Genomic DNA, 18,148 nt, shown 5'->3' with positions numbered 1-18,148 from the left:
GTAGGGGCATTAGGGGACAAGATCTGAGGAAGCATTGTTCTAAGTCAGCCATAAAAATGTTGGCACTTCCTGGTAAGCTATTACCAACAGGAGAGTGGGTGTGTGTGTGTTGGGGAGGGGGAGAAAACCTGGATTTGTGCTGGAAATGGCCCACCTTGATTATCATACACATTGTAAGGAGAGTGATCCCTTTACATAAGCTATTACCAGCAGGAGAGTGGGGTGGGGGGAGAGAAAACCTTTTGTAGTGATAATCACCCATTTTTTCATGGTTTGTGTGTATAAAAACGTCTTCTATATTTTCCACAGTATGCATCCGATGAAGTGAGCTGTAGCTCACGAAAGCTTATGCTCAGATAAATTGGTTAGTCTCTAAGGTGCCGCAAGTACTCCTTTTCTTTTTGCAAATATAGACTAACACGGCTGTTACTCTGAAACCTTTTTGAAGTGTGGATCCCAGGACTGGACACAGTTGGTTTCACCAATGCCATGTGCAGAAGTAAAATCCTTCCTCTGCTCCAACTCACCACTCCCATGTTTATGTATCTAAGGGTCGCATCATCCCTTTTGGCCACGGTATCACACTGGGAACACACGATGAGGTGGTTGTCCACAATGACCCCTACATCCTTTTCAGGATCACATCTTTAAACTAGGTTCACCGGGGGAAGGAGACCAAAGCCCTGAGGTAAGTGAGAAAACAGGATACCGGGAGGAAGCACAGGCAGGAACGTCTGTGAGGGGAGGGCTCCTGCCTCATCCTGAGAATGAGGGGCGATCAGCAGGTTATCTCAAGTGCTTATATATGAATGCACAAAGCCTTGGAAACAAGCAGGGAGAACTGGAGGTCCTGGTGATGTCAGGGAATTATGACGTGATTGGAATAACAGAGACTTGGTGGGATAACTCACATGACTGGAGTACTGTCATGGATGGTTATAAACTGTTCAGGAAGGACAGGCAGGGCAGAAAAGGTGGGGGAGTTGCACTGTATGTAAGGGAGCAGTATGACTGCTCAGAGCTCCGGTACGAAACTGCAGAAAAACCCGAGTGTCTCTGGATTAAGTTTAGAAGTGTGAGCAACAAGAGTGATGTAGTGGTGGGAGTCTGCTATAGACCACCGGACCAGGGGGATGAGGTGGATGAGGCTTTCTTCAGGCAACTCGCAGAAGCTACTAGATCGCACGCCCTGGTTCTCATGGGTGACTTTAATTTTCCTGATATTTGCTCGGAGAGCAATACAGCGGTACACAGACAATCCTGGAAGTTTTTGGAAAGCGTAGGGGACAATTTCCTGGTGCAAGTGCTAGACGAGCCAACTAGAGGGGGAGCTTTTCTTGATCTGCTTCTCACAAACACGGAAGAATTAGTGGGGGAAGCAAAGGTGGATGGGAATCTGGGAGGCAGTGACCATGAGTTGGTTGAGTTCAGGATCCTGACACAGGGAAGAAAGGTAAGCAGCAGGATAAGGACCCTGGACTTCAGGAAAGCAGACTTCGACTCCCTCAGGGAGCGGATGGGTAGGATCCCCTGGGGGACTAACATGACGGGGAAAGGAGTCCAGGAGAGCTGGCTGTATTTCAAGGAATCCCTGTTGAGGTTACAGGGACAAACCATCCCGATGAGTCAAAAGAATAGTAAATATGGCAGGCGACCAGCTTGGCTTAATGGTGAAATCCTAGCGGATCTTAAACATAAAAAAGAAGCTTACAGGAAGTGGAAGGTTGGACATATGACCAGGGAAGAGTATAAAAATATTGCTCGGGCATGTAGGAATGAAATCAGGACGGCCAAATCGCACCTGGAGCTGCAGCTAGCAAGAGATGTCAAGAGTAACAAGAAGGGTTTCTTCAGGTATGTTGGCAACAAGAAGAAAGCCAAGGAAAGTGTGGGCCCCTTACTGAATGAGGGAGGCAACCTAGTGACAGAGGATGTGGAAAAAGCTAATGTGCTCAATGCTTTTTTTGCCTCTGTCTTCACTAACAAGGACAGCTCCCAGACTGCTGCGCTGGGCAACACAACATGGGGAGTAGATGGCCAGCCCTCTGTGGAGAAAGAGGTGGTTAGGGACTATTTAGAAAAGCTGGACGTGCACAAGTCCCTGGCGCCGGACGAGTTGCATCCGAGAGTGCTAAAGCAATTGGCGGCTGTGATTGCAGAGCCATTGTCCATTATCTCTGAAAACTCGTGGCGAACAGGGGAAGTCCCGGATGACTGGAAAAAGGCTAATGTAGTGCCAATCTTTAAAAAAGGGAAGAAGGAGGATCCTGGGAACTACAGGCCAGTCAGCCTCACCTCAGTCCCTGGAAAAATCATGGAGCAGATCCTCAAGGAATCAATCCTGAAGCACTTACATGAGAGGAAAGTGATCAGGAACAGTCAGCATGGATTCACGAAGGGTAGGTCATGCCTGACTAATCTAATCGCCTTCTATGATGAGACTACTGATTCTGTGGATGAAGGGAAAGCAGTGGATGTATTGTTTCTTGACTTTAGCAAAGCTTTTGACACGGTGTCCCACAGTATTCTTGTCAGCAAGTTAAAGAAGTATGGGCTGGATGAATGCTCTATAAGGTGGGTAGAAAGTTGGCTAGATTGTGGGGCTCAACGGGTAGTGATCAATGGCTCCATGTCTAGTTGGCAGCCGGTGTCAAGTGAAGTGCCCCAGGGGTCGGTCCTGGGGCCGGTTTTGTTCAATATCTTCATAAATGATCTGGAGGATGGTGTGGATTGCACTCTTAGCAAATTTGCGGATGATACTAAACTGGGAGGAGTGGTAGATACACTGGAGGGCAGGGATAGGATACAGAGGGACCTAGACAAATTGGAGGATTGGGCCAAAAGAAACCTGATGAGGTTCAATAAGGATAAGTGCAGGGTCCTGCACTTAGGACGGAAGAACCCAATGCACAGCTACAGACTAGGGACCGAATGGCTAGGCAGCAGTTCTGCGGAAAAGGACCTAGGGGTGACAGTGGACGAGAAGCTGGATATGAGTCAGCAGTGTGCCCTTGTTGCCAAGAAGGCCAATGGCATTTTGGGATGTATAAGTAGGGGCATAGCAAGCAGATCGAGGGACGTGATCGTTCCCCTCTATTCGACATTGGTGAGGCCTCATCTGGAGTACTGTGTCCAGTTTTGGGCCCCACACTACAAGAAGGATGTGGATAAATTGGAGAGAGTCCAGCGAAGGGCAACAAAAATGATTAGGCGTCTGGAACACATGACTTATGAGGAGAGGCTGAGGGAACTGGGATTGTTTAGTCTGCAGAAGAGAAGAATGAGGGGGGATTTGATAGCTGCTTTCAACTACCTGAGAGGTGGTTCCAGAGAGGATGGTTCTAGACTATTCTCAGTGGTAGAAGAGGATAGGACAAGGAGTAATGGTCTCAAGTTGCAGTGGGGGAGGTTTAGGTTGGATATTAGGAAAAACTTTTTCACTAGGAGGGTGGTGAAACACTGGAATGCGTTACCTACGGAGGTTGTAGCATCTCCTTCCTTGGAAGTTTTTAAGGTCAGGCTTGACAAAGCCTTGGCTGGGATGATTTGATTGGGGATTGGTCCTGCTTTGAGCAGGGGGTTGGACTAGATGACCTCCTGAGATCCCTTCCATCCCTGATATTCTATGATTCTATGATCTTTCGATAACATAGTACCCTAGTCCGTGGGTCGGGCCTGCATTCCTTGTTCCGAGAGGATAACTTTGCATTTGACTTTGTGAGAACCTTTTTTTTGAATGGGCCCATCTCACCAAATGCTCTGAATGTATCAGTGAGCTCCTCTGGCCTCCTCATTGTAACCACTCTACCAATATTTGGGTCGTCCACAAATTTTATCTGCAATGCTTTTCTATTTGCTTCCAGAGCCTTGATGAAAATATTGAATAGCATCAGGCCTAGAACTGATCCCTGCAAACCCCACTAGAAACATCCCCGCTGGCTAACAATGGCCCACTGACAGTTTTTAGTCCGTTTTATGTGTGCTCTACTGAGATTGGATAGTATTCATTTTTATCTGAATATTGTCCCCCACTAAATCAAATGCTTCAGAGAAATCAAAGTCCATTTCATCTGTGTGATTCCCTTGATCAAACAAATGTGTACTCTCATTAAAGGATGACACTGGGTTTATTTAACAAGCCCTGTTTCCATAAACCCTGTTGTTGACTGGCATTAATTATATTCCTAGACTTTTTTTAAACTAACACTGTATCAGCTTTCCCAGTGTTTCCTAACTTTATCAAATCTTTTTTAAAAACTTTCCATTTATTTTTAATTGTTTACTTTCAACTCAGTATTGTCATGTATTTCTTTCTTTCTTTCTTTCTTTCTTTCTTTCTTTCTTTCTTTCTTTCTTTCTTTCTTTCTTTCTTTCTTTCTTGCTCTACTGCCTGATTGCGTACTTCTGGTCCCAGATGAGATGAATGGTTGATCGGTCAGTTTGTAACTGTGGTTTTCGTAACTCTAAGGTTCTACTGTAGACACTGTATAACATCATCCTTGAGTGCTAATGGACTGGAGAGCATTTCATCACCTCATGTGATACGAGTACCTCATACTGCTTCTTTAGAAATGTGGAATAAAAATATTTGTTGAACACAGGTACCTTTTCTGCAACCTTAAGTCTCCTTTCTCCCTCTAGAAATTGGCCTAAACCTTTACTAGGATTTCTTTTGTTCTTAATATAATAAATAACCTTCTCTTTAAGAAAAGGAGTACTTGTGGCACCTTAGAGACTAACCAATTTATTTGAGCATAAGATTTGCATCCGATGAAGTGAGCTGTAGCTCACGAAAGCTTATGCTCAAATAAATTGGTTAGTCTCTAAGGTGCCACAAGTCCTCCTTTTCTTTTTGTGAATACAGACTAACACGGCTGAAACCTTCTCTTTGTGACCCTTAGCCCTGTGAAGCATGGATTTTTCTATTTCCCCTTTCTATTTCCCTCTTCTTCAAGCACTGCCAATATTCATTCCTATTTTTCTGGGTAATTCATTTCTAGATTTCTGTGCTGATAATTTGGTGTTTCTATGGATCTGCTACCAATAACAGACAGGTCTTTTCCCTGATGTGTGTTCTAGTTGGGGTGTTTCTCCTGTCACGTGTCTTGGCAAAGGTTTGATTTTTTTCCATTCATATTTTGAGTAAACAGGTGAATGGGAAACTCCCCAGAGCATGGAATGTCTTGCCTGGCTTTGTTTTCATTAAGGCTATGTCTAGACTGGGTGAGATTTTTTGCTGAAAGTTTAGTGGAATGTTCATGAAGTTCTGGATGGCTTTGCAGAAATGGGTTTCCCCAATTGCAAGGGTGTGTTAGAGGTCACACATATTCCAATTTTGGCACTGGGCCATCTTCAGATTCATTCTTCTCCATGGTGTTGCAGGAGCTCGTGGATCATCATAGGTGTTTCACTGACAACAATGCAGGGCTATCTAGAAAAGTGCATGATGCACGAATCTTTAGGAACACCATCCTTTACTAAAATGTGCAAGTGGGACTTTCTTTCCAGACCAGACGATCCCCATACGGGATGTCAAAATGCCCATACTGATCCTGAGAGATCCAGCATATCTCTTAATGTCATGGCTCATGAAGCCATACGTGGGAAACCTGGATAGCAGTCAGGAGAGTTTCAGCAATAGAGTGAGTAGGTGCAGGACGACTGTGGAATGTGCATTTGGCAGAATAAAGGCACATGGTGATGCCTTTATTGTAGGTTAGACCTCAATGAGGAAGATATCCCCATGGTCGAAGCCATGTGTTGCACATTGCATAATAACTGTGAAGGGGAGGATGACAAGTGTTCTCAGGGGTGGCTTGCTGAGGCAGAAGAGTTGGCTGTTAAGAGGGAAGATCCTTTCATGGATTGAGAACTGGTTAAAAGTCAGGAAACAAAGGGTAGGAATAAATGGTAAATGTTCAGAATGGAGAGGCAGAAGAGTTGGCTCCTGACTGGACAGAGCAACAGGCGACCTTGGCATGGCCTCCATTTCTCCTTCTGCCTCCACCTCTTTATCAATGACTTCCTCCTCTGGGTTAGCTCCAGTTTCTGTCAGCTCCAGCCCGTGGAAGTATCCACATGGGTCTTGGTCATTGTTGAGGGGTCGCCACCGAGGATAGTTGGGGATGATTTAGTTGGGGATTGGTCCTTCTTTGAGCAGGGGGTTGGACTAGATGACCTCCTGAGGTCCCTTCCAACCCTGATATTCTATGATTCTATGATAGCATTCAACTTCTTATAAAAATGGCAGGTCTGGGGATCAGCATCAGAGGAACTATTTGCCTCCCCTGCCTTCAGGCACATGTGCCTCAGCTCCTTCCCCTTTGCTGTGCACTGCAGTGTGTCCTGATCACAGCTCTTTTCCCACAAGCTGTGTGAAATCTGCCCATAGGTATCAAACTTCCTGCAGCTGGAGTGCAGCTGGCACTGCACAACCTCCTCTCCCAAAATACTTAGGAGACCCAGCAGCTCTGCAGTGGTCCAAGTGGGAGAGTGTTTCCTGGGTGGAGCAGCCATGGCCACCTGGGAAAACGTGATGTAAACTCTCCATGCCGAGCAAACAGGAAGGGGAATTTCTAAATTCCCGGGCCTTCAAAGGGGGATGGGTGGACAGAGGAGTTCAAACTTCTGACAAGAGTGGTCAGGATGGGCATTGTGGGACACCTTCCAGAGGCCTATTCCTCTGATAAAATCAATTGCAAGTGTCTACACTGGCACGTTAGTGACAAAACTTTTGTGTAAAAAGCCTTACAACTCTTCTCAAGGTAGTTTTATTGTGTCACTGAAACTGCCGAGTTCCGCCATCAAAAGTGGCTTTGCAGAGTGTCCTCCTCCACTGTTGCTGCCTTTTGGTGAAAAAACTTGGCAGTGTAGAAAAGGCCTAAGGAACAAGGATTGATAACCCAGTATCCACACTGAAGTTTCCTGCTGGTGTCTATTAAGGTTTCCCACACCATGATGTGTGGGACTTATTGAAGCACAGCGCACCATAAAATATGCAATTGGCATTAGTGGGGTTAGTTTTTCATAATTCTTATCTCTGAATAAGGAAAAAGTCATTTTTCAATGTGTGAAGATCAGTCAGTTTGCTTCATCCATCAGAATATCCCCCAGTAGTGCATGTAGTGTCTCATATTAACACTGTCTCTCCATCCAGGCATTTGTAATGAGACCTTCGCCCTAGGCCTGGACACATACAGGAAGTTGGGGGAACATATGATATATGCAGAAGATATCGGTCTGCCTCAGAGTTGGACATCTTCTCCCCTATTCCATGCCAGATTCCAACACAACTGACTTCACCAACCCTTCCACCTTCCTCCTGCTGGGCATTCCTGGCCTGGAGGCAGCCCACGTCTGGCTCTCCATCCCCTTCTGTACCATGTACACCATAGCCGTCTTGGGGAACTTCACCATTCTATTCATTGTGAAGAGGGAGCCGAGCCTGCATGGGCCCATGTACTATTTCCTCTGCATGCTGGCTGTCACCGACCTGGTCCTGTCTACATCCATCCTGCCCAAAACGCTGAGCATCTTCTGGTTCAATGCGAGGGAAATAGATTTCAATGCCTGCCTCACCCAGCTGTACTTCATTTTCTGCTTCTCAGGGATGGAGTCCGGGATCTTTGTGGCCATGGCTTTCGATCGCTATGTGGCCATCTGCCATCCCCTGAGACATTCCACTATCCTGACAAACCCTGTGGTGGCCAAGATTGGCCTGGCCGTGGTGCTGCGTGGTGGCATGCTCATACTGCCCTATCCCTTACTCGCGAGGCAGTGGCCATACTGCAAAACTAACATCATCCCCCACTCGTACTGTGAGCACATAGCCGTGGTGAAATTGGCCTGCGCAGACATCCGCATCAGCAGTTACTACAGCCTCTCTGTGGCATTCTTTGTGATTGGTCTGGATATGTTTTTTATCATCATGTCCTATACTCAGATCCTCAGGGCCATCTTCAGCCTCCCCACAAAGGACGCCCGGCTCAAGACTTTTGGGACCTGCGGCTCGCACCTCTGTGTCATCTTAGCCTTTTACATCCCAACTCTCTTCTCCTCCCTCATGCACCGGTTTGGCCACAATGTGCCCCAGCATTTACACATTCTCATTGCCAACATGTACCTCCTTGCGCCCCCCATGCTAAACCCCATCATCTATGGGGTGAGGACTAAACAGATCCGGGACAGGCTTCTCCGGCTCATTACTCATAACAGGGCCTAAAGTTTTCTCCTGGTGCTCTGGCTCTCACACTAAGCTCCAAGCAGAGCTGGCTGGTGACAAGGTGCTGGGCCCTCTTCCCTGAATCACTGACTGCACAGTCCAAGTGACATTAATCCTTTCCTGGCCTTACTGTGCTGTTTCAGTGGGACAAACTGGGGCATTCCTCTACATAGAACTCATTAACTGATGGGGTTTCCTACTTTCTAATTTTAGGTAACAGGACCCCTGTGGCCCTGCCCACTTCTTTCACCAAGGTCCCACCCCTGTTGCTCACTCCTCTCCTCCCCTCCGCCTATCACTCACTGGATCATTACCGCCTCCCACCCACCTTCATGCATGTGCACTTCCAGGGGCTAGTTAGGCTCTTGAAATCTTACGTTTTTAACAGATAACTTAGCAATTAGCTGAGAGAAATACTGTATCAGATTCCTATATACAACTAATACAATTAAATTAATAATCCACTCACTCAGCTCTAATACTAACGTGTTCTGACATCTTTTGGCTGGTCACTTAAGGACACTGGTTCGGTTTAAACATTTCATGTATCTTCTTACTTTCTTACTAACTCTACAGAGAGAGAGAGAGACCCCATCAGGCCTTCTGGGAGGGGAGTGGGGCTCTGGAGGGGAGTGGGGTACAGTGGGCTAAGGCAGGGGGGCAGATACATCTGGGGTCCATATAACATCAGATTGGCCATACTGGGTAAGATGAATGGTCTATCTAACCTTGTACCCTAGCTCACAACAGTGCCCAATACCAGGTGCTTGAGAGGGAATGAACAGAACTGGAAAATTCTGAGTGATCCATCCCCTATCATACTGTCTCAGCTTCTGGCAAACAGAGGCCAGGGGCACACAGAACATGGCGTTGGCTTCCTGGCTAATAACTATTGATGGACCTACCTTTCATTCACTTCTCTAGTTCTTATTGGAACCCTGTTATAGTTTTGACCTTCACAACATTTCCTGGAAAAGAGTTCCACAGGTCAACTGTGAAGAAATACTTCCTTTGTTTGCTTTACCTCTGCTGCCTATTAATTCATTTGGCTGACCCCGAGTTCTTGTGTTATTTGAAGGAGTAAATAACACTTCCTGACTGAACTTTTCCAAACCATTCATGGTTTTATTTACACTCTCATGTCCCCCCTTAGTCGTCTCTTTTCAAAACCGAAAAGTCCCAGTCACTGTAATCTCTCCTCATACAGAATATCAATTTAGGTCTATTAGCTTCCTAGTTGCATAAACCTTTCTGATGCTGTGTCATAACTAATAACTCACGTTTGATTTTATGAATCTTCTGTATCCTTGTTCCATCGTTTGCCCTGCTCCATTCTGCAGCCTTTGTGGGGATGTCGTGGCAGCAGGCTTGCTAAAAAGCAGTAGCTCTATAGAACAGCGGGTACCCCAGCTCCAGCAGATGGGAGTGAATGGGGGGTGGGAGATGAGGAATGCTGAGGAACTCCAGACTGATATTTTCAATGCTCAAGGTCCCCTAGTAGCTGCTCCGTACAAAGGGGCAGCACAAGATCAGGATTGAGGATATTCGAAGCTGAAGCCAGCAAATGCCCCCTTCAGTGCGGTGTAGGTTTTGGCAGATTTCTTACTGGGGACACATTATTAGAATAAAAGACTAGCAAATTCTGAAGTGGGCATCTCAAGTTTCCTTCCCCACTCTGAAGTTAGGGTGCAGATGTGGGGACCTGCATGAAAGACCCCCTAAGCTTATTCTTACCAGCTTAGGTTAAAAACTTTCTCAAGGTACAAACTTTGCCTTGTCCTTGAACCCTATGCTGCCACCATCAAGCGTGTTAAGCAAAGAACCGGGAAAGAGCCCACTTGGAGACGTCTTCCCCCCAAAATTTCCTCCCAAGCCCTAAACCCCCTTTCCTGGGGAAGGCTTCATAAAAATCCTCACCAATTTGTATAGGTGAACAAAGACCCAAACCCTTGGATATTAAGAACAATGAAAAAGCAATCAGGTTCTTAAAAGAAGAATTTTAATTAAAGAAAAAGTAAAAGAATCACCTGGCACTGGTTCTGGTGCTGGTTGCTTATGCCAGTTCCGGTTCTGGGATTGGCTCTGTCTAGGTCTCTGGGACTGGATCCATTACCTCTGACTGGGTCCTGGTAGAAGTTTCCAGAACAGAGCTCGGCGTGACAGCTTGCTTAACCTGTCTGTGGGTAAGCATTCCCACCCTCTTGGCTAGCTTCACATGATTGGACAAGTCTTCCCCCAACAGCATGGGGATGGGATAATCATCATAGACTGCAAAAATCCACATTCCTGACGAGCCCTTGTACTGGACAGGCAACTTGGCTGTCAGCAAATTGAAAGAGTTGGACTTGAAGGGTTGAATTATTACTTGGATCTCTGGGTTGATTAAATTGGGGTCCACTAAGGAAGCATGGATAGCCGACACTTGTGCTCCGGTGTCCCTCCACGCGGTGACCTTCTTCCCGCCCATACTCACAGTTTCCCTCCACTCCGAGGGTATCTGGGAGGTATCTGGGCCTGAGGACCTCTGGTGTGATTCCGGTGCAATGAACTGTAATCTGTTGGGGTTCTTGGGGCAGTTGGCCTTTACATGCCCCGGCTTGTTATTTAAAACATTGTCCAGCTGACAGGTCATTGGGGCAAGGTGGGTTGCTGGAGAACAGTGTGGTGGGACGATAAGGTGTCTGGAGTGTTCCTTGGTGTGTAGTTCGGGCCTTGGGCTGCCTGCGGTAGTAGGGTGTGGTCTGAGGTTGTCCCTTCTGGTATCCGCTCAAACTGCGACCAGGGTTGTTTCTCTCTCCTCCCTCCACCCATTTTGTTCCGGTTTTCCCCACCTCTCTGGCGCTCTGGGACTGCTTGTTTTGATCAGCATAAGAAGCAAGACTTCCTGCTGAGTCTATTTTCTTATCCCATAAACTCTGTTTTATTTCCTCCTTGGACATATTAAGGAATTGCTCCTGAGCCATCAAATCACACATTCCTTCAAAGCTAGTGACACCCGTTCCTTTGACCCATTTAATCTCACAGATCCTTTATCTGGTTTAGATAAGCCACATTACTTAGTCCAGGTCCTCTCTTAAGGGCTCTAAATTTTATTCTGTAAGTTTCAGGTGTAACTTGAAATTGCCTGAAAACCAAATCCTTGAATTTATTATAATTAGAAGCCTCATCAATAGGCATCTTATTGAATATGTCCAGAGCTCTTCCAGTCAATTTTGCGACCAATGTGGTCATCTTGTGAGCTTCAGGAATTTGATGAAGTGTGCACAGTCTCTCAAAGGTGAGAAAATATTCAGCAATATCACTGGATTTATCATACTGTGGACACAGTCACTCCCATTTGTGGATTGTTGCGTAAGGATTGTTAGGGTTATCCGCTACATTCTGCGAGCCTTTGCTTTCTCCATCTCCAGTGTATGCTTCCTCTCTTTTTCCTTCTCCTCCATTTCTTTAGCCTTTGCCTCCATTTCTTTTTCCTTTACCTCCATTTCTCTCCTGTGGGCAGCCTCTTTGGCTTTTTCCACCTTGGATTCTGTCATCTTAGCCTCTCTGTTTTTAACTAACTTTGCACACGAGAGTTAAAAAAAAACAAAAAACTTGTCTTGTAAAATTTTGCTGTGCTGTAATATGATACCTATGTTCTCTGATAGCTATTCTCAGCCTACAGAAAAATCCTTTGTCTCCAGGCAAATAGACAGAAAACCCTCTAGTTGCTCTTAGGTTAAAAAAACAAAAACAAACAAACAAAAAACCCTCTTCAGATCTGTGAAAAACTTGTGAATTTCCCTGCAGGAGGTTAACTACCCTGCCTCGAGGTAGAGAAAACTCCAGCTCAAAAAAGACAAATCCCTTTTGTCTCTGCTCTGGCCCCCAGGCAGAGACAAAAAAACCTCTAACGGCTTTCGCTTAAAACCTGTTTCCAAGCAGCCCAAAGGAAAATAAATGTCCTTTTAAAATCCCACTGTGCCTCTGCTTCAAAATGATCTAAAAAAAATCTCAAAATTATCTAAAAAAAATCTTAAAATGATCCCACCACTCTGCCACCATGCTGAGGTTCCTTCCCCACTCTGAAGTCTAGAGTACAGATGTGGGGACCTGCATGAAAGACCCCCTAAGCTTATTCTTACCAGCTTAGGTTAAAAACTTCCTCAAGGTACAAACATTGTCTTGTCCTTGAACCCTATGCTGCCACCACCAAGCGTGTTAAACAAAGAACAGGGAAAGAGCCGACTTGGAGATGTCTTCCCCCCAAAATATCCCCCCCAAGCCCTACACCCCCTTTCCTGGGGAAGGCTTGATAAAAATCCTCACCAATTTGCATAGGTGAACGCAGACCCAAACCCTTGGATCTTAAGAACAATGAAAAAGCAATCAGGATCTTAAAAGAACAATTTTAATTAAAGAAAAAGTAAAAGAATCACCTCTGTAAAATCAGGATGGTAAATACCTTACAGAGTAGTCAGATTCAAAACATAGAGAATCCCTCTAGGCAAAACCTTAAGTTACCAAATGACACAAAAACAGGAATATCCATTCCATTCAGCACAGCTTATTTACCAGCCATTTAAACAAAAGGAAATCTAACACATTTCTAGCTAGATTACTTACTAACAAGTTCTAATACTCCATTCCTGTTCTGTTCCCCACAAAAGCATCACACAGACAGACAGAACCTTTGTTCCCCGCCCCCTCCAGCTTTGAAAGTAACTTGTCTCCTCATTGGTCATTTTGGTCAGGTTCCAGAGAGGTTATCTTAGCTTCTTAACCCTTTACAGGTGAAAGGGTTTTGCCTCTAGCTAGTAGGAATTTTACAGTTCTGAATACAGAAAGGTAGTTAAGAAAGTTTTGGTGACACGACAAGACTGCCACTGCGCAAATATACAACCTTATCCCCTTAATCACCTTTCCAGAGATCGATCCGGGCAGCGCATGGTTTTCAAGGAGGCTACGTTCCTTTGGGATTTGCCACGAAGATGTTGATGATGACTGACGGGACGAAAGGCTCCCCAGATACTGTGGCAAATGGTCTGTTGATCCAGTAAAGTGTGTGGGGCTGAGATCCGACAAACAGAAAGTGCAGGTGACACTCGCTGAACAAGGAAAGTGAGAAGGACGTTTTCAGAGGCTCACGTATTGCGTGTGTGATATGTAGTGGGGAAAACAGTCTTTCATTTTCCTTTTCTCTGTTTTCCTCTTGTGATACATACCAGAATGTAGTCTTTTTCAGGACATGGATGTATGACTTATATAAAAATACAAAATTAGGTCTCAGAAAGCTCTAGTTCTATAGATATATTTCTGTGACTTTCTGTGCCCCAAAGCAACATCCTGGAACCCCCATATTTACCAGTTATATAATTGCAACAAATCTTGTACAAAATATGTCATGTGAGGTGTCTGTAGAGAAATCCTGGTTTGCTGAATATGATTATCCTGTTTGTATGCATGTCACATTTTTTATCTGAAGTTATGAATATTGACTATGTACCTGTGTTTCAAATGTGTTTGCTCCTCTGACAACTATCACAAGGTAGTTTACATCCAGTCTAGCCAGCAAATTGTGAATGGACTATTCAAGGTCATGGCTCATCAATGAGCACAATGGGCCATGGAAGAAATTTATCCTCACCTGATGGACTTTCCTGGGGATGTTGTCACCAGAATAAGGGCGATAGCCCCTGCTATGACACATAGAGTCATTTAAGGGCATGTGACCAGCTCATGTGACACTGGACTCCATCTTGTGCCTGTACTTTTCCACTATCTGTGCTGGGGGATTTTGCTTGGAAAAATGAAGTTTCCCCTCAAATGGTAGAAACTAAAAAAAGGGAGAAATATCATCACCATTGGTCTCACTCCCAACATGACAGAATATCTGAAAACACGACTACAGGAAAAAAGAGTTTTCCTGGGGAGGTGGCCCTAGGCTGGAAAGGAGAAATCCCAGCCTCTGTATGGAAATTGGTATCAGGTTCCCCATGTGAATGCTATGATACTGAGCAAAGAAGCCCCTCTGGCAGCTGATTCTTATCATACTGGGTGAGAAAAATTAGCCTTTCTACAAGTATGCCTGAAGCAGATCAAGTCTGTCAGAATTAATGGCAGGGAATGCCTTAGGTTTGAAGATACAGGGGCAGAAATTTCTGTAGTTAGGTGGAATATAGTGTAGGAAGATGACATACTGTCAGGACAGATGGCAGAGCTTTTTTAGTAGCAGGTTACTGAATCCTTGTGCCTTTGGCGAAAGTGCACATACAAACGGAGGGTTTGGAAGCTGTATTATCAGTGGGGGTAGTAGACTGTCATAAATATAAAGGGAAGGGTAACCACCTTTCTGCATACAGTGCTATAAAATCCCTCCTGGCCAGAGGCAACATCCTGTTACCTGTAAAGGGTTAAGAAGCTCAGCTAACCTGGCTGGCACCCGCCCAAAGGACCAATAAGAGGACAAAATACTTTCAAATCTTGGGGAGGGTGCGAAGGCTTTTGTTTGTGCTCTTTGTTTACATGTTTGTTCTCTCTTGGGACTAAGAGAGGCCAGACAGAAATCCATCTTCTCCAACCCACCCTAATCCAAGTCTCCATTATTGCAACCAGTATAGGTAAGCCAGGCAAGGCGGATTAGTTCATCTTTTGTTTTATGTGAATTTTCCCTCTGTTAAGAGAGAGGTTTATTCCTGTTTTCTGTAACTTTAAGGTTTTGCCCAGAGGGGGATCCTCTGTGTTTTGAGTCTGAATACCCTGTAAAGTATTTTCCATCCTGATTTTACAGAGATGATTTTTATCTTTCTTTTTTTAAAATAAAATCCTTCTTTTAAGAACCTGACTGATTTTTCCATTGTTCCAAGATCCAGGGGTTTGGGTCTTTGATGATTTTGTAACAAATTGGTGAGGATATTATTCTCAAGCCCCAGGAAGGGGTGAGTGTAGGGCTTGGGGGGATAGTTTGGGGGAAGACGTCTCCAAGTGGGCTCTTTCCTTGTTCTTTGTTAGATGGGGTGGGATCTGAGTTACCCAGGAAATAATTTTCTGTAGTATTTGGATGGTGAATCTTGCCCATATGCTCAGGGTTTAGCCAATCGCCATACTTGGGGTCAGGAAGGAATTTTCCTCCAGGGCAGATTGGAAAAGGCCCTGGAGGTTTTTCGCCTTCCCCTGTAGCATGGGGCACGGGTCACTTGCTGGAGGATTCTCTGCTCCTTGAAGTCTTTAAACCAAGATTTGAGGACTTCAATAGCTCAGACATAGCTGAGAGGTTTTTCACAGGAGTGGTGGGTGAAATTCTGTGGCCTGTGTTGTGCAGGAGGTCAGACTAGATGATCATAATGGTCCCTTCTGATCTAAATATCTATGAATCTATGGAAAAAAAAGCACTTGGTGGTGGCAGCATAGTGTTCAAGGCCAAGGCAAATTTGTACCTTGGGGAAGTTTTTAACCTAAGCTGGTAAGAATAAGCTTAGGGGGTCTTTCATGCAGGTCCCCTCATCTGTACCCTAGAGTTCAGAATGGGGAAGGAACTCTGACATAGACCATAACCCTGTTGATAGAATAATTGGTAATGATTTCTTCCACGTAGCTCAGGCCGTTAAAGTGTCCGCCTGCAGGAAGAAGGAGCATTCTGCAGGGACCTCAGAGTGAAAGGGAAAAGTCCTAGGAACTGCTCAGGGAATGGGAGAAAGTCTCCTTGATTTGTCTGCAGCAGGGGGGAAACTTTGATGCTTCCAGGGGTGGGGGTGGTTGAGACCAACTCCTGCCCTACAGGTGAAGACAGAGTCTCCTCAGTGAGGAAGGAGTTTGTATTGCCTGTCAGGGACAAAAACGTCCAGATTGCAGCTCAGCAAGAGACAAACCCAGTGCTAGAGAGCATAGGGAGATGTGTCCCAGAGCAGAGCCCAGAGAAGGGGGATGGAATAATAGAAACCACTGAGGAGGTGGGTGAGGTTTACTAGAACACTGAAGCAGGAGGGAACACCACTGAGGAAAGGCGGGGGTTGTAGCAAATGTAAGTGAGACAACTATCGAAACTGTTAGCTGTCAGTCCTTCGCAACTGAGCAGAGGATAGATCCCAGCCTCGAGAGCATAGAGTTATGTGTCCCAGAGGGATGCCCAGATAAGGAAACTGGGGTAGGAATAGATGGGGTACAAGAATATATCCTCACTGGTCACATGGGGGAGAATGTTCAGGACAGAATGGCTGGTTCAGCATATGTGTTCAGCATATCTGCGGAAAAAGACCTAGGGGTGACAGTAGACGAGAAGCTGGATATGAGTCAGCAGTGTGCCCTTGTTGCCAAGAAGGCCAATGGCATTTGGGATGTATAAGTAGGGGCATAGCGAGCAGATCGAGGGACGTGATCGTTCCCCTCTATTCGACATTGGTGAGGCCTCATCTGGAGTACTGTGTCCAGTTTTGGGCCCCACACTACAAGAAGGATGTGGATAAATTGGAGAGAGTCCAGCGAAGGGCAACAAAAATGATTAGGGGTCTAGAGCACATGACTTATGAGGAGAGGCTGAGGGAGCTGGGATTGTTTAGTCTACAGAAGAGAAGAATGAGGGGGGGTTTGACAGCTACTTTCAACTACCTGAAAGGGGGTTCCAAAGAGGATGGCTCTAGACTGTTCTCAATGGTAGCAGATGACAGAACGAGGAGTAATGGTCTCAAGTTGCAATGGGGGAGGTTTAGATTGGATATTAGGAAAAACTTTTTCACTAAGCGGGTGGTGAAACACTGGAATGCGTTACCTAGGGAGGTGGTAGAATCTCCTTCCTTAGAGGTTTTTAAGGTCAGGCTTGACAAAGCCCTGGCTGGGATGATTTAACTGGGAATTGGTCCTGCTGTGAGCAGAGGTTGGACTAGATGACCTTCTGGGGTCCCTTCCAACCCTGATATTCTATGATTCTATGATTCTATGTGTACTCAGGCACCCAACCCATGGTTCAGACTTTCAAAGACAAAGGTGTAACTGACCTCCTGGAGGGGAGCAGTCACACAATTGACCTCTCGGGGTAGAGAGAGGAGTGACAGAGGGTACGCCAATCCAGGTCCCAATTTTTCAGGACTTTGTTTCTGATGTGATTGTGAAAACTAACTCTTTCTCTTCGAGAAAGGATGTAGATCCTGCTGAAGAAATGGTTGGTTGTGAAAATGTGAATGACCCGCCTGACAGAGGGGAGGAGGAAATGGTCTGGCTTGGGAAGACACAGATAGCAGCCGTGAAAGGGTTGCTGAGAAAAGACATACTCTTAGCTGTGAGAGCACAGATCACAACCCTTGAGAAAAGGGGGATGGAGTCACAATGCTGGCAGTGGGGATCTCAGGGAAACCACTAGACAGGGTGGGGGAGTGAATTTTTTGGAAGGTCATAACCCTGGGATTGGGAAGCAGCTCCACAGAGGGATAGCCAGCATGCAAATTCCCCTTAGATCCTTAACTCACCAGAGCCTGGCATACCAAGACCCGTTAGGATATAGATTTCAGGCCTGTCTGTAAAGGCCTAGACTCTAAGAATTTAGGTGTATTCTTATCACTTGGCTAGTTCTAGAGGTATACAAGAAAGAATCAAAATCACTGTCTGCCGGTGTAAGGGCCTTCTCTTCCTGTGACAGTCTGAGGCCCTGTGCTTAGGCTAAGGCCTTTGGCTAAGCAGCAGAGGCAGCCATAAGCTGGGAAGCGACCGGTCACCTCCTCACATTCCAACCTAGTCACATTGAAAAAAGGTGCTATGGGGCTGTGAGGATACAATCCTGTCCTGATAATGCCCATCGCCTCCAGAGAAAGGGAAGTGCCTAGAGGATGTAAAAGGAAACTTAGTTTGATAGCATCCTGTCTGGCAAGAACTCACTTATGAATAGCTGGGATGTGAAATCCTCATTTCTGTAAAAAGAAAAGGAGGACTTGTGGCACCTTAGAGACTAACAAATTTATT

General features: G+C 45.6%; 1 protein-coding gene across 1 annotated transcript; it reads left to right on the top strand.

The window, feature by feature from the left end:
* Window positions 1-7,192: 7,192 nt before the first annotated feature.
* LOC102929504 (olfactory receptor 52M1) lies at window positions 7,193-8,221 on the top strand. The gene has a single exon (XM_037907510.2). The coding sequence runs from the start codon at window positions 7,223-7,225 to the stop codon at window positions 8,219-8,221; it is 999 nt and encodes a 332-aa protein (XP_037763438.2). The 5' UTR covers window positions 7,193-7,222.
* Window positions 8,222-18,148: the final 9,927 nt, after the last annotated feature.

This window comes from Chelonia mydas, chromosome 1, assembly GCF_015237465.2.
Source record: "Chelonia mydas isolate rCheMyd1 chromosome 1, rCheMyd1.pri.v2, whole genome shotgun sequence".
Lineage (NCBI taxonomy): Eukaryota > Metazoa > Chordata > Testudines > Cheloniidae > Chelonia > Chelonia mydas.
Note: the sequence above shows the minus strand (reverse complement) of the source record. Positions and strands in the feature narration are given on the sequence as shown.